Source organism: Ammodytes marinus (assembly GCF_949987685.1).
Source record: "Ammodytes marinus genome assembly, chromosome: 3".
NCBI lineage: Eukaryota > Metazoa > Chordata > Actinopteri > Uranoscopiformes > Ammodytidae > Ammodytes > Ammodytes marinus.
This window is the reverse complement of record NC_137232.1, coordinates 1792708-1808309: the sequence shown is the minus strand read 5'-3', so window position 1 is coordinate 1808309 and position 15602 is coordinate 1792708. Positions and strand designations below refer to the sequence as shown.

The 15602-nt window shown below is 41.3% G+C and overlaps 1 protein-coding gene across 1 annotated transcript in view; it reads right to left on the bottom strand.

Annotated features, from left to right (window-relative positions):
- Positions 1-10481: 10481 nt before the first annotated feature.
- Positions 10482-15602, bottom strand: part of LOC307270991 (galectin-9-like) — a 50804-nt gene continuing 45683 nt past the window's right edge. Inside the window, exons 7-8 of the mRNA XM_080053546.1 lie at positions 11914-12070; positions 10482-11091 (exon numbers count right to left, since the gene is read on the bottom strand). Coding sequence (XP_079909672.1) covers positions 10945-11091; positions 11914-12070 — 304 coding nt within the window. The 3' untranslated portion in view covers positions 10482-10944. The remainder of the gene's footprint in view (positions 11092-11913; positions 12071-15602) is intronic.

Here is a 15602-nt window from a genome sequence, read left to right as displayed (position 1 = left end):
CCGTTGCTAGGGACGCCAAAATAGCAAGTGAGCTACACGGCTCTTCCACAATAAAACTGGAACAACTAAAGATAGTCCATAAGCTTGCTTTTCGTTGTTGATGTAGCTTGCAGGGAACCAAGAAGAGATTAAAGGTTCACAAAAAATCACTTTTTAAAATAAAATTGGCCAAACTTGGCCCAAAAATTGCTTGGAGAAGCGGCGAACAGACAGCGCCAGCGTCCTCTCCAGCTGATGTTTTTTTTCATGTAATGAGATATTGCTTCATTTGCATATTTTATTTTATTTTTTAGACAAAGTGTAATACAAAAAGTGTTTCTCTTAATATGAAGATTAATCTGGTAAAAAAGTATGAGGATATCTATAAAGGAAGAAAAAAAGTCCCATTCACCACATAGTGTGATACTAGTTTAACCTGTTGTGGTCATTTTCAGGACTTTCGTCCCGGATAGAGATTTTGTCACACATCCCACGTTGTTCACTGGGGTCATATTAGTCTATAACAGTTGAGATATTCTCCGCTAAATGAAGCGCATACAAATCTTACCCAGGACCTAAATGTCTGACGGTGTTGACTTACAGTAAAGTGGTCCCACCACCTAGAATCCTTATAAAACATGAATGTGTTGTAGAAAAACTGTTTTTATTGATACGAGAGATTATTTAGTGTTGCTTTTGATGAAAAAAGCTCTTTTTAATCATTAAAGTACATTTTTAATAGGTTTTATTGCATTTATAAACAAGCAGAAATCTTGTTGTATGTTGTTTTGCTCTAGCTATAACCGCTCACCCAACGAGTTGGCCCTTACCTTTATTGATGGGTTTCCTCTTGTAAAAGTTGACAAATTTAAATACTTGGGACTTTGGATAGATTCAGAATTTTCTTTTTGGCCTCATATTGATTTTATTAGAAATCAAGTAAATTTCAAGCTTAGAACATTATATAGGTCAATAAATTGTTTCACACTTAAAGTCAGAAAATATATTGTTCAACAGTTATTATTTCCCATTATTGATTACGCTGATGTTATTTATCAGAATACCGCAGATACACATCTACAGCCTTTAAATGTAGCTTTTAATAATATTTGTAGATTTGTTCTGAGGAGTCCTTATCAAACACATCGTTGTTTTATGTATGATCGACTCAAGTGGCTTCCCCCTAACTTGAGGAGACATTTTCATTGGTTGCTTTTTGTCTTTAAATGCATTAATTTTGATTATCCTGTTTATCTCAAGCAGCATCTAGTTCCATTTACGTCATCATATTCACTCAGACACATTCAACAACCTTTTTTTGTTGTCCCTAGAATTTTTAAAGAAGTTGGGAGACGAGCATTTAAGTTTAAAGCACCTTCGAACTGGAATAATTTTCCTTTTTCAGAGTGTGTGAGTCAATCCAATGTGTCCAATATTCCAACAGTCACTTAACACTCACACTTCCAGCTCTGTGGAAGAAGTCAATTATAACTCCAGTGCCTAAAAAGCCCTGTGCCACAGTAAACAACGATGTGCCACAGTAAACAACGATTCCCGTCCCGTAGCTCTCACTTCGATTGTTATGAAATGTTTTGAAAAATGTGTTGTGTCACTGCTCATGAAGGATGTCGAGACAAAGCTAGATGAGTACCAGTTTGCGTATAAGCAGGAATGCAGTACTGATGATGCAATCCTTTGCACCTTGCACTTTATCTCCAAGCACCTTGAGAACACAAAAGCTTATGCTAGAATTTTATTTGTTGATTTCAGCTCAGCTTTTAATACAGTGCAAATTCACATACTCTTAGAGAAGCTCAAATACATGAGTGTAAACACCACCTTGATCAAATGGTTCTACTCTTTTTTAACGAACAGAACACAGCAAGTGAAGGTCAATAGAACACTGTCAGACACCAAACACTGCAACACAGGAGTCCCACAGGGTTGCGTTGTATCACCAACACTGTTTACATTGTACACCAATGACTGTAGGACTGTGCACCCTAACAATTATATGGTGAAATTTGCGGACGATACCGTGCTCCTGAGCCTTCTACACAAGAATACGGACCCCTCTGTGTACCAAGATGAGATAGACCTATTCATTAAGTGGTGTGATACCAACCATCTCATTCTAAATGTGACCAAAACACAGGAAATGGTTTTGGATCCGAGGCAAGTGACTGACCATGAGCCAGTGGTCATCAAAAATCAGGAAATCACCCAGGTATCCTCATACAAGTATTTAGGGGTTCACATTGATAATCTTCTCTGCTGGAAGACACATATTGACAACCTGTGCAATAGACTGCAACAGAGGCTATATTTTTTGCGAAGATTACGATTGTACGGCGTAAGCAGCCACATCATGATGATTTTCTACCGTGCCATTGTAGAGAGCATCATTAGATATGGGATCACCTCATGGTTTGGCAACCTAACCGTTAAGCTAAAAAGCAAACTGGCCGGCATGCATAAAACGGCAATGAAAATCGTAGGGAGGAAAGAATATGAGCCTATTCAGAGCATCTATGAGCAGGCAGTTAGGAAAAAAGCAAAGAAAATAATTTCCAACTCACAACACCCACTCTTCCCTGAATATGAAACCCTACCATCAGGGAAAAGACTCCGGGTGCCGCTATGCAAATCTAACCGCCTTAAATTATCATTTGTCCCAGCCTCCATTAAGCTGACGAACAATGTGCAATAAATAGGTTAGCACTTTAGCACATAGTACTTTAGCACATAGCACTTTAGAACTAAGCACTTTAGCACATAGCACTTTATCCATAAGCTCTAGTGCAATGCACACTGGTACTTTATCTTTATCTCCATACTGTAGATTTTATGCTTTACATCAAAGTGCCGTTTAAGAACCTAACCTAACCTAACGCCACATCAGCTCCGCTCCCCCACCATCACCAATATCACTTTCTCTGGCCAAAACATCCCCCTTTCCACATCTGTCACCAACCTTGGTGTTAAAATGGACCCTCAACTTAATTTTGACACCCACATCAAACACCTCTGTAAGACAGCATTCTACCACCTCAGGAACATCGCCAAACTCCGTCAAACACTCACCCTGGCAGATGCAGAGAAGCTCGTCCATGCCTTTGTCTCCTCCAGGTTGGACTACTGCAATGCACTCCTCATCGGGATCCCTGGCAAGAGCATCCAGAGGCTCCAGTACATTCAAAACAGTGCTGCCAGGATCCTGATGAGGGTGCGCAAGCACGACCACATCACCCCCATCCTGAAATCACTGCACTGGCTCCCTGTCTCACTCAGAATTGAGTACAAGGTCTCCCTCCTCACCCACCAGTGCCTTCACGGACATGCCCCCCTTTACCTTCAGGAACTCCTCACCCCCCCGACAACCTCACGTACACTCCGTTCAGGATCCACTCACACCCTCCAAACCCGACATACAAAGCTGTGCACCATGGGTGATCGGGCCTTTTCTGCTGCTGCCCCTAGACTATGGAACCACCCTGACCACCTGAGGGCCCCACAGACTACAGCTCTTTTTAAAAGGAACCTCAAAACACATCTCTTTAAAACAGCATTTAGCTAAACTTTCTTTGAGGTTCCCCTTTTATTAGTTTTTTTCTCTGAAGCACTTTGAGATTCTTGAATATAAAGTGCATTATAAATAAAATGTATCATTATTATTATTACAATCATATGAAAAAGTTTGGGAACCCCTCTCAGCCGGCATTATAATTGACTCTGCTTTCACAAAAAAAATATAAAAGTGGTATGTCTTTAATTTACCAGGAACAGCTAAGTACTGGGATGTTTTCCAAACAAAGATTTTTTGAAAAGCAGTATTTGGTTGTATGAAATAAAATAAAATGTGAAAAACTGGCTGTGCAAAAATATGGGTACCCTTGTGGTTTTGTTGATTTTAATGCCTGTAACAGCATGTAAAACTGATGAATTTAAACACAAAGTTGGTTGGATTATGTTGTTAAGCCTTGAACCTCATAGAAATGTCTGTTTAATCATGAGAAAATGTATTTTAGGTGCCTAAATGCAAGTTGCACTTCTCTTTGACTCTCTGCTAAAGTGAGACAGAATGGGATCATCAAAACTGCTCCCAAAATATCTTAAAAACAAAGATTATTCATTATCATGGTTTAGGGGAAGGCTACAAGAAGCTTTCCCAAAGGTTTCAATTGTCAATTTCTACTGTAAGGAACGTTGTCAGGGAATGGAAGGACACAGGCACAGTTGCAGTTAAACCCAGGTCTAGCAGACCAAGAAAAGTACAAGAGCGGCATATGCGGCGGATTGTGAGAATGGTTGCACACAACCCAAAGATCACCTCCAAAGACCTGCAAGAACATCTGGCTGCAGATTGTGTATCTGTACATGGTTCAACAAATCAGTGCAATTTGCACCAAAACATCTGTATGGCCAGGTGATGAGAAGGAAGCCCTTTCTGCGCCCACGCCACAGATACAGTTGCATGGAGTATACAAAAGCTCATTTAGACAAGCCAGATTTATATTGGAAGAAAATGCTTTGGACTGATGAGACAAAAATTAAGTTATTTGGTCTTTATAAAAAGCAGATGTTTTGGTGCAAATTGCGCTGAATTGTTGAACGATGTACAGATACACAATCTGCAGCCAGATGTTCTTGCAGGTCTTTGGAGGTGATCTGTGGGTTGTGTGCAACCATTCTCACAATCCTCCACCTATGCCGCTCCTGTTTTTTTCTTGGTCTGCCATGCCTGGGTTTAACTGCCACTGTGCCTGTGTCCTTCCATTTCCTGACAACGTTCCCTACAGTCGAAATTGACAATTGAAACCTTTGGGAAAGCTTCTTGTAGCCTTCCCCTAAACCAGGGTTTCTCAACGGGGGCGTTCGTACAACCTAGGGGGGCGCTGGGACCAGGCTGGGACACGAGAGCTTTTTTTTTTTTTTTTTTTTAATAAATATATTTTAAACTTTCATAAAAATCTTATAAATCTTTTGACTGCAAAAATAGGTTACCTGAAATAAACAGCCTATTTTAACTTTTCATGTTACTAACCCCTCGACCTCTTTTTACTATTCTCTCCAATGTTCTGCGGTCTGCTGACTGTCACAGCCTTAGAAAAGAGAAGGCTCTGCAGACAGCCAATCAGAGGTCTTTGAGTCAGAACAACCAGCCAATCAAAGCCTTAGCGGCAGAGGAATCAGCCAATCACAGACTAGTATAATGACGTTTACTGATATTGCTAATGCTAATGCTAGCGCAGCGAGATTCAAACTTAAACTAACTATTGTCTCTGAGGTGGAGAAAACACAGAGTAATCAGCCAAAGCATGGAGTTAACTAACACACAAGCAGAACCATGTTAAAGACACAACCCTCATATGTTGGAGAGGGACGATATACTAAACGCTGTGCACCGCGAGAGGCTCACTGAAGCCCTGTACAGCAGCCCTGGCAACACGCACCGTCTCCATCCTACTCTGCACTGTTAAACTGAAAGCTAAACTATCAGGTGAGGGAGGGGCCGATCGCACGGCTGGATGATAGGTTTGCTGCATTTAAAAGCCTTCAGGTCTTCACGTGCGGTACAATGATAGTTTAACTAGGATTATTTTGTTTTAATGATAAAGGGAAGCAATGTTTGTTGTTATCATGTAGTCGCAATGTGTTAACTCCTCCTGTCGATCATTCACTGTGTTAGTTTCCGGTATTGTGCCGTAAAAATAAAAGCCCCCCGCGATATTTCTTTTCTTTTCTCTCCTTTCCCTATCTATTTTTTTACTCAGTAACGCAGGTGATATAAAATGTAGAGAAGTACAATACTTCACAATAAACATACTCAAAGTAAAAGTAAAAGTATAGGTTTTAAAAATCACTTAAAAAATTACAAGTACACGAAAAAACTACTCAATTACAGGAACGCGAGTAAATGTAATTCGCTACTTTACACCCCTGATTACAACCAATGCTGATAGTGTTTTTTCTTTTTATGCAACCAGCCACCTGACAGTGGGTTAAATCTGCCTATCATAGAACAGGCTCATATTGGGATTTTTTTTAATAATTCTTATAAGAAACCAAAACAGCACAGAAAATATGTTTTATTGTTGATAGAGGATGTAGCCAAAACATATTCTTAATTGTGTGTGTGTGTGTGTGTGTGTGTGTGTGTGTGTGTGTGTGTGTGTGTGTGTGTTTGTGTTTTTTTTTTTTGGGGGGGGGGGGGGCGCTAGAGTATCTCGGTAAGGTTAGGGGGGCGTTTGCTCAAAAAAGGTTGAGAACCACTGCCCTAAACCATGACAATGAACAATCTTTGTTTTTCAGATTTTTGGGAGCTGTTTTGATGATCCCATTCTGTCTCACTTCAGCAGAGAGTCAAAGAGAAGTGCAACTTGCATTTAGGCACCTAAAATACATTTTCTCATGATTAAACAGACATTTCTATGAGGTTCAAGGCTTAACAACATAATCCAACCAACTTTGTGTTTAAAGTCATCAGTTTTACATGCTGTTACAGGCATTAAAATCAACAAAACCACAAGGGTACCCACATTTTTGCACAGCCAGTTTTTCACATTTTATTTTATTTCATACAACCAAATACTGCTTTTCAAAAAATCTTTGTTTGGAAAACATCCCAGTACTTAGCTGTTCCTGGTAAATTAAAGACATACCACTTTTACATTTTTTTTGTGAAAGCAGAGTCAATTATAATGCCGGCTGAGAGGGGTTCCCAAACTTTTTCATATGACTGTATATGTTTAGTTTTAAACATAACAGCAGTTATTATGAAAGACTTCCTTTTGTCCCGGTTCTCAAGAATCACTGATATTATGTAGATGAAAGGTTGATTATTAAAAAAACTTTTTGATTTCAAAACGGATATGGATTGAACAGAAGATACACAGATTTTGCACGTAGGCCTAAATGTAGTAGGCATGTAGTGGGCCTACTACATGTAGGCCTACTACCACTGCAGCAGCCTCCTCTGACCTACATTCCTAGTAATGTTGTGTTTTCTTATGTTATACATCTGTGGTTGGTGCTAATAGTACTTTTTGTATACCTTGTATACTTATGTTTGGATTTAGTCCAACTGGCATTTTAAAAGTTTGAGTTTTCGTTTTTTAAGATGTTTGATGTGGTGTTGGAAGTCTCACGGATATTGCCTAAGTGTCAGTAAACATAGGGTGGGACACCTACGCTCCAGAGCATGTAGCATATCCTATTCTACTAACACATGTAATTAAATAATATTTTTGCCGAATACAAGCAGGGGTGCCATGTGATTGAAATCACACAACTTCATGATTGTGATTCTATAAGTGGGGGAGGGGCAAAAGTCAAAGAGGAAGTACACTATGGCTGTATCTCGATTCAGGGGTTGCGGTCTACGAAGGCTGCATTTGAAGACCGATTGCGTCATAGCGGCGCGCAAAGGTTGTTCCATTTGCAAGGCTCCTTGCAAGGCTCCTCATATGCGGCCGAGAAATGCAGCCTTCATTTCACGGTTTTGAAGGCTGCATCAGATGTATCCTTCGCAGCCCAACATATCCCATGATTCATTGCGTTTTTTTCAGAGATGGCATACAATAAAATAAAAAATAACAAAACAGCAACGTGTTGCTCCATCTTCTTAACTTTTATCTTCCTTTCTTTTTTTCTTGTACTTTTTTTTCTTTTCGTCTGGTAGGCAACTTCTTTTTCTTTTTTCCTCCGTTGACAAGGCTGTCTCCGTTGGCAGCTATCAGGGTTGCTAGGCAGCACAGGAGCGGCGAGTCGTCACGCAAGGTAACGGCTTGTTACGCAAACCGGAAATGCTCGTAAACGGAGACCTGCGGAGACCGTCCCGTTTAACAACGCTCGATCGGCCCTGGTTCGGCCTTCGAATCGGCCTTCATAGGCTATAGCCTTCATAGACCGCGAGACCGTGTCCTACCAAGGAGGCGGTCTCTGTAACGGGATACAGCCTATGTAATGTCCAGACAAAGGTCAGGGACACCAGTCAGACTTGGCTCCACCTCCCCAGATCTTCCCTGCCACTTCACTTCTTGTGGGACAGGACTTAAAGGAGCTGTAAGCGGAATGGTTCTTTTAGCTAACTTCCTGTCAGTCACTGCAGTTAGCAGTCCCCTCGCTCGTCCCTATGTCACCACATTAATGCACTGCGGTCTTCAAGCAGCGAGTTATCTAGCATCATCTCAGATCCATAAGTGTGATAAAACATGATAAAAAACATCAAAACAGACATTGGGAAGGATTTTTACCTGCTCCGCCATTGTAGGCGCATAAACATTCACCCATCTGTTGCTCTGGCGTGCACCGGCAGTGAGACCATGGAGTGAGATGGTTGCGGACGGGTGTCGGTTTGTAGCGTTCTCTCTTGTGATTGGATAAAATTTCGGGATGCTACATAAAGTTTAATTGCTTATTACAAGTAGAGCAGCTGACTAAGAGATTGGCTTTATGAAAAGCACACATCGTGTAAGTGATTACTGTATGAATAAAGAGAAATGTAACACTTATATTAATATAAATAAACTAGTGCTGTCAAACGATTAAAATATTTAATCGCGATTAATCGCATTAATGTCATAGTTAACTCGCGATTAATCGCATTTTTATTTATTCTAGCCTGAATGTCCCTTGATTTCTTTTTGTCCCATTATTGTTTCTCATTTTAATGCTCTTATCACACCCATTCTAATTATGATATTAAAGAAGAAATACACTGAATTACAATGATGTCTACACCATTGTAATTCAGTGTATTTCTTCTAAAATATCATAATTTGCAATTCAGTGCAAATAACAATAGGCTATAGGCCTATCCCCCCCTGCACCCCACCCCTAGAACAGCATTCACAAACATATTGGAACTTATTTTTTTATTTAAAACCCAAACCATAAAACAACATAGGGTATATAAAACAAATTAGTATTAAGGCTAAATTAAACTGGTTGTTGTAGGCCTAAATGTTTTGGGAGTCTTTCATCCACGGCTTATTTCAGACTGTGTGGAGTGGACACACACTATGCCTGCGTGCAGATGGTTGCCATGGTGCTGCTGCAGCCGAGGCTTCGTAGCGAAAATTAAAGTGAAAATGAATGACTGGCAGCTGCCACCAACATTCATGGAGGTTTTGGTGTGCGCGCAGGGTTATAAGTAGGACTTTTGCAAATGACAGGCTTTCTTTACTGTTCTTTTCAGCGAGGTCCCAAAGTCAAACACGGAAGACTAGTGAAGGTTGCGTAGCTGAGCTAGGAAGTGCTAGGTTCCGGTTTCTGCTTCAAAATAAAAGTCAGAATTGACTTGACGTTTCGCCGTTTTGCCAGTTAAATGATTTTATTGTGAAATTACGCTGTAGGACATGTTCCGTTTGAATTGACAGTAACTTAATTGCGAGCCATATGTGTAGTTTGTGGTGTTTCAGTTGTTCTGACATTACTAGTTGATACAACAGCATGTGAAACAACGGCCACAACATTTCCTAGGCCATGACGAGCGTTAATCGCGCGATAAAAAAATTGACGCCGTTAAAATGGGTTTGCGTTAACGCCGTTAATAACGCGATAAACTGACAGCACTAAAATAAACCGCTTACTTCACCTTTAACCTACTAATCCTACAATGATGAATGATCCTTGTTTACTTTTTTTTTACTTTTCTTTCTTTCTGCTCCTCCGTATTTGTATAGCAAATGTTTTTATTGTAAATCTTAGTAATTTTTAATGTAACATCAACCTGCCTAATGGACTACGGATGGAAATGAGCCCCCGGGCTACAATCTGGCATTTTTACATGTACTGCTGTACATGTTCATTAATGTGTATTGTCCCAAAACAAATAAATAAATAAAATAAACTAAGTGATCATTGTGAGCGATCATTTTTGTGTGAGTCTATACTTTGTTTTTTAAGGAATATCCTGCATAGTCTCCCTTTAAACCCTTGTGTAATATATGGTGTAGTTGAAGATTTAACTACACACACAGTGTCTGTTTCCATGTATGCAAATCACAAGATAAATGAAGACACCAAAATCCTCCATTTTAACATTTGCTCAGTAGCAGTTGTATAACACATTAAACCCTAAGTCAAGCTTAAGTTGATGTCATTAGCATTCAGGTGAATAGCGTGTCAGACACATTTACATGTTGTTCTGTTGATGGCACTTAAGGAAAAGTCGCCAAAGCCATCAGGATTCATCCACTGTGAAACACATCAGCCATCTCACTAGAAATAGTGAGGAGATATTTCATTCTGGACCAAAGTAGTGGATTGATCAACAATGCCACTACAAGAGCACCTCCAGAGGCTGAATATTGAAACATCTGCAATATCAGAGAATGTCAATGATGTTTTACAAATTACAGTTAGCCCATGACTAAATTCTAAACTCTGAATATTAAACTTCTGCATGAAGTCTAGAATAGATTAAATTAAACATAAAGCAAAGGCTTATCATGGGAAACTGTCAATCTACAGTTGTTTAATTGTTCATTTTAGTGCTTTTTATCTCATCAGGTACCAGGAGACCAGAATTCAAGACACCATAGCACATGTTGCCACACTTCCTTTCAATTTTTATCATTCAAAAAGAAATAATAATTACACTGCAAGTTACTATCAAATTATATTTTGACTTTGTTAGTCACATTCAGTCATTGTTCAGTGAAATCAAGGAGCTTGTATGTTTTTGTAATTTGCTGTTAACTTATCTTGCATGCTTGCACCTCAGTGACTATTTGAATTAACAAAATGCCTACAGACAACCCGACTTATGATCTTAATGACAAACATTTAATACAAGACCTCCATTTAATGCTTTGAGGAAATTAAGACATGTATAGCAAAGAAAAATCAAAAAAGTAATGAATACACAAGACGCAAAACTATAGTATCTGGAATTCCCTCCCCTGAAAACAGTGAAAGCAGGTTGTTAAGATGTTGAGAGAAGCTACAGGTCCTGGATCTTTACAGCGTGACAGAGGTCAGACTGATGTCCCCTCCTATCTCCAGGCTGGTAATGCGTTTGATGGGAGAGAACCGATGCCTGTAGTTGGATGTCTGCATCCCATTGGCCACAATCCTGAAGGAGTGACTCTCACAACAGAAAGTCAACTGAAAGAAAAAGGGGGGAATTCATAAGCACATATTTCAAAGACCCTCTGCTAAAAATAAGTTTTTCATTAATTTAGTAACATCGATCCATGACATTCAGGGCAGCTGCTAGCTCTGGGCCAGGCTTTAAGATCACCGTTAGCAGAGCTGTGGCTGTGTGTAAAAAAACTACTTTTGTTGAGCGTGCAATAGGGTTGCCGCGGTAGTAGGTGTTACCGGTGTTGCTCGGTGTTGAGGCTCACACCGGTGGGAGCCTCAACACCGAGCAACACAGGATAGTCTAGGCATATGCCTATTAAAAAAAAATATACATAAAAGCCAATTGGTTCAATTTTGCGTGACGGCGGCAGTTCATTCGGCTAAATAAATAACTAGTATGTCTAAGGCTACTCTAAATTCTAAGTTATAATAAAGCTACTCAGAAAACATAATAATTTAACCAAATGATCTACAAACACTAAGCATTTGTTTTGTTCAAGAATAAATTGCGCGATCTAATGTTTAAGATCAAAGTAAGCGCCTACAGAGCCGACGGACCGTCTTCTCTTGAAATCTGCGGTGAAGCCTAATAATTTATTTTTTTAAGACCCTGTCTGGTGGTGTTACCGGTAACACCGGTGTTGACGCACGTGTATTACTCGGTATGAAAATGTCCACACCGCGGCAACCCTAGCGTGCACACAGGATGGACAGGTAGCGGATGGAAAGTGGATTTTAGCTGCTTTTGACAAATAGTGTTCTGGATTAAAATCACTTGGAATGCCCTTAAGCATGGGAACTGTTGTGTGAATCAGTCAGATCAGATGATTCCTGTATGCGTACCGTGAAAGCTTGTCCTCGACGGAAGGGCATCCCTCCTCCGCGTTCCTCCGCGCCCCACTGCTCTGCCTGCTTGGTGTTACGAACCACAATGTTCTCGTCAAACCGTGGATTGTAATGCAGAGCGATACCAGACTGATGGCTCAAATTCACATGGAATCTGAGAGGAAAACACACAGGAAAGTGTGAGTCCAACATGAGACAGGGCCTCTTGCGTTAATGCTACAACTTGCCCGGCAAAATCAGTTCTTTAAGTCTTCAAGTCTTTGACTGTAAGTTCCAGATATTTTAAAGCTTGACCCTAACTTGGGGCAAAATGTCAGGAAACCTTGACCTCTGCTGCTTCAATTTGTCTGCATCAGTCCACCACAAACTGAGCACATTAAAACCACTTCAATCATAATACAAACAAGCCATGAAGCTCTATAAAAAAAACGAATTCTTCCATCACTGCTCAATTTAAAAAAATAACCCTGCTTGGTCTTCCAGATCGTGCATGATTTATCCTGCGCAGTTGGATTTGAATGGTCAGTTTAGCTAACATCCTGTCAGTTACTGCAGTTAGCAGTCCCCTCCCTCGTCCCTACGTCACCACATTAATGCACTGCGGTCTTCAAGCAGCGAGTCATCTAGCGCCATCTCAGATCCATAAGTGTAGTATTATTATATATTATATAGCAAGAATAATTGCTCTCAACAGTTGTGTCTGAAGTGAGAGAACTCGCCAAGGCATGCCTGCTGCGTTCGATTGCACGTGAAAAACCGGGAACTTCAGACATGGTAGCACACACATCGTGCAGAAAGAACTTTACATAAATTTTGAAAATGTGGGACCTAGGACCATGTCTTATACCAGGGGTCGGCAACCCGCGGCTCTGGAGCCGCATGCGGCTCTTTGGCGCTGCCCTGGTGGCTCCCTGGAGACTGCATTTGGGAGCAGATTTTGTGAGTTCCGAAAGGAAAAAATGACACTGTCTTTCCCTGTCACACCCCTGGAGATTGACCCATCCTTGTTGAGCACATTCCCAGGAGTAAATCAGGCTGACCTTGAAATGGAAATGGCTGATATAGCCGACAAAGATTTATGGGTGTCCAAATTCAAACATCTGACAGCCGAGCTTGAAGACGTCATTCGCCAGAAAGCCCAGCTTGCCCAAAGCCACAAATGGAGCGAAATGGAAAGCCTCCCAACACCCGAGAAACTTGTCTATGACACATGGAATGCTCTTCCTGACAGTTACAGGAACATGAAGTTATATGCATTTGGAGTATTATCCATATTTGGATCAACATACCTGTGCGAGCAGATCTTCTCAAACATGAACTACATCAAATCAAAATATCGCACCCGCCTCACAGATGACAGCTTGCAGTCCTGCGTCAAGATTAAAGTTACATTTTACATGCCCGATGTTGAGAAGCTGACAGGTGATGTCCGAAAACAGAAGTCACATTAAACGGGTAAGAACACAATCCTGTCATAGGCACATATTTAGTAACAAAGTGGCTTTTTTTTATAAAGTGATTTCTGATTTTTGTCAGTGTATATTTGGAATGACACTTAGGGACATTATTGTGTTTTGTTGCTCAGGTCCGAGGATATAGCTGCGTTGGTTGCGTGTCAAAAGTGAAGAGGATGCTGCTGCGTTTTACCCTTGCACTGACTTGCTTGGCATTTGCACAGAAATCAAACTAAACTGTCTTAATTTGATTTTATATACTTTACCTTTTCAAAAGGCTGCTGTTTTATTTTTATAAATGCAGGCTGCGTTTTATTACACTCCGTTTGTTGCCCAGATAAGGGGCACGTTATGCACGTTCCATTTTGTTGTTGTTGTTTTCGAATCCTCAAAATAAAAACGACATAAAAAATCTGATTTCTTTATTGCATTTCTTTAATTTCATCAAAGCAATGAAAAATAATTCATTAATATTGTAATGAAGTTAAACTTGAGGCGGCATCGTACAACAGAGTAGTCACATGGTGCGTCATTCTCTAGGATGCGCTGCGGGGAAAAAAACATTTAATTGTGAAGGCTCATAATGTATTTGTAGCCAACTTAGTCATTTTGATAGTAGGCTAATATAGATACATACAGCATGTGTTGCCTTCATTATAAGGCTTATGTAAGGCTTTTAATTTTTTGCGGCTCCAGACATATTTGTTTTTTGTTTTTTTGGTCCAATATGGCTCTTTCAACATTTTGGGTTGCCGACCCCTGTCTTATACGAACCAAAGACTGTATATTAAGATAAAAACAAAATTTTAAAACTAAGATGTACCGGAATGCAGACAGTGTCATGACTCACGGCTTGGCAGTCTCTCCTCCTTCTCTATATGTGTTTTTCTCTTGTCTGTTTCTGTTGGCATGTGGGCGTGGCAGCACTCCTGGGCTGATTGCCCAAAGGTGTGGATCGTTTGGCTAATCAATGTCTCTCTACTTAAGCCTGTGGACTCCAGTCATTCAGCGCCAGAGTATACTACGTTCCAGAGCGGTATGATCCTAGATCCGGATATCTTTGTTTATTGTTTTCTTTCTCGCTCCAGTTTGAGTTTTGTCCTAACTCTGTTCCTGTTTTCTTCCGTGCCAGTTACCTCCGCTTTTCACCTTACCTGCTCGCCTGCCTGCGGGTTTCCGGATATCCACTTGCCTCTGCTCGCCACGCCATTCAGCCGTCCAGTGTCCTGCCTGCCGGCCTGCCAGCCTAAATAAACATTGTTCTTAACTGACTACCTGGTGTCCGTACTGCTTTTGGGTCCAACCTCGAGCTATCATAACAGAATACTCTGGCCAACATGGACCCAGCGGATACGGACAGGCTACACCAAGCGTTGGGAGCGCAAGGCACTCTTGTGGGACAACATGAAGTGGCTCTCCGAGACGTTATCTCCTCGCTGAAGGTACTCACCGCGAACGTGGCAGCGTTGGGAGGACAGCTCCACGGAGTCGTCACGCATCTAGATCCTGGTCAACCCGACCCAGGTGCAGCACCTGTTACTCTGCCTGCCCGAGAGCCTCGTGTCTCCGCACCGGAGCGCTATGCCGGGAGTTTTGGGGTATGCAAGTCGTTTCTCCTCCAGTGCTCTTTAGTTTTTGAACAACAACCCAGCTCGTATGCCTCGGACCGAGCCAAGATTAGTTACGTCATAGGCTTACTCTCTGGACATGCTTTGACTTGGGCGTCTGCAGTGTGGGAGAGGCAGTCCGCCGTATGTTTTTCGTTTCCTAGCTTCGTAGCTGAAATGAAGAAGGTTTTTGACCACCCGGTGCGGGGTAGGGACGCTACTAAGCGCCTACTTCAACTACGACAGGGGTCTCGCAGTGTTGCAGAATATTCGGTGGAGTTTAGGGCATTAGCAGTGGAGACGGGGTGGAACGACGAGGCGTTACAGGGGGTTTTTCTCAACGGATTAGTTGATTCCGTTAAAGATGAGTTAGCTGTGCGAGATGAGTCAGCTGATTTAGATGAACTCATAGCTCTAGCTATTAGACTGGACAATCGCCTCCGAGAGCGTCGTAGGGAAAGGAGCGGTCGCTCTCTTGGACCTTTTCATTCCTCTTCAGCTGACGCTGGATATGCCTCCAGCCATCGCACCAGTGAGTCGCCTGTGTTTCCTGCTCTTCCTCCGTCGTCTACAGAGGAGCCCATGCAGTTGGGTCGGAACCGACTCGCGCCTTCCGAACGGAATA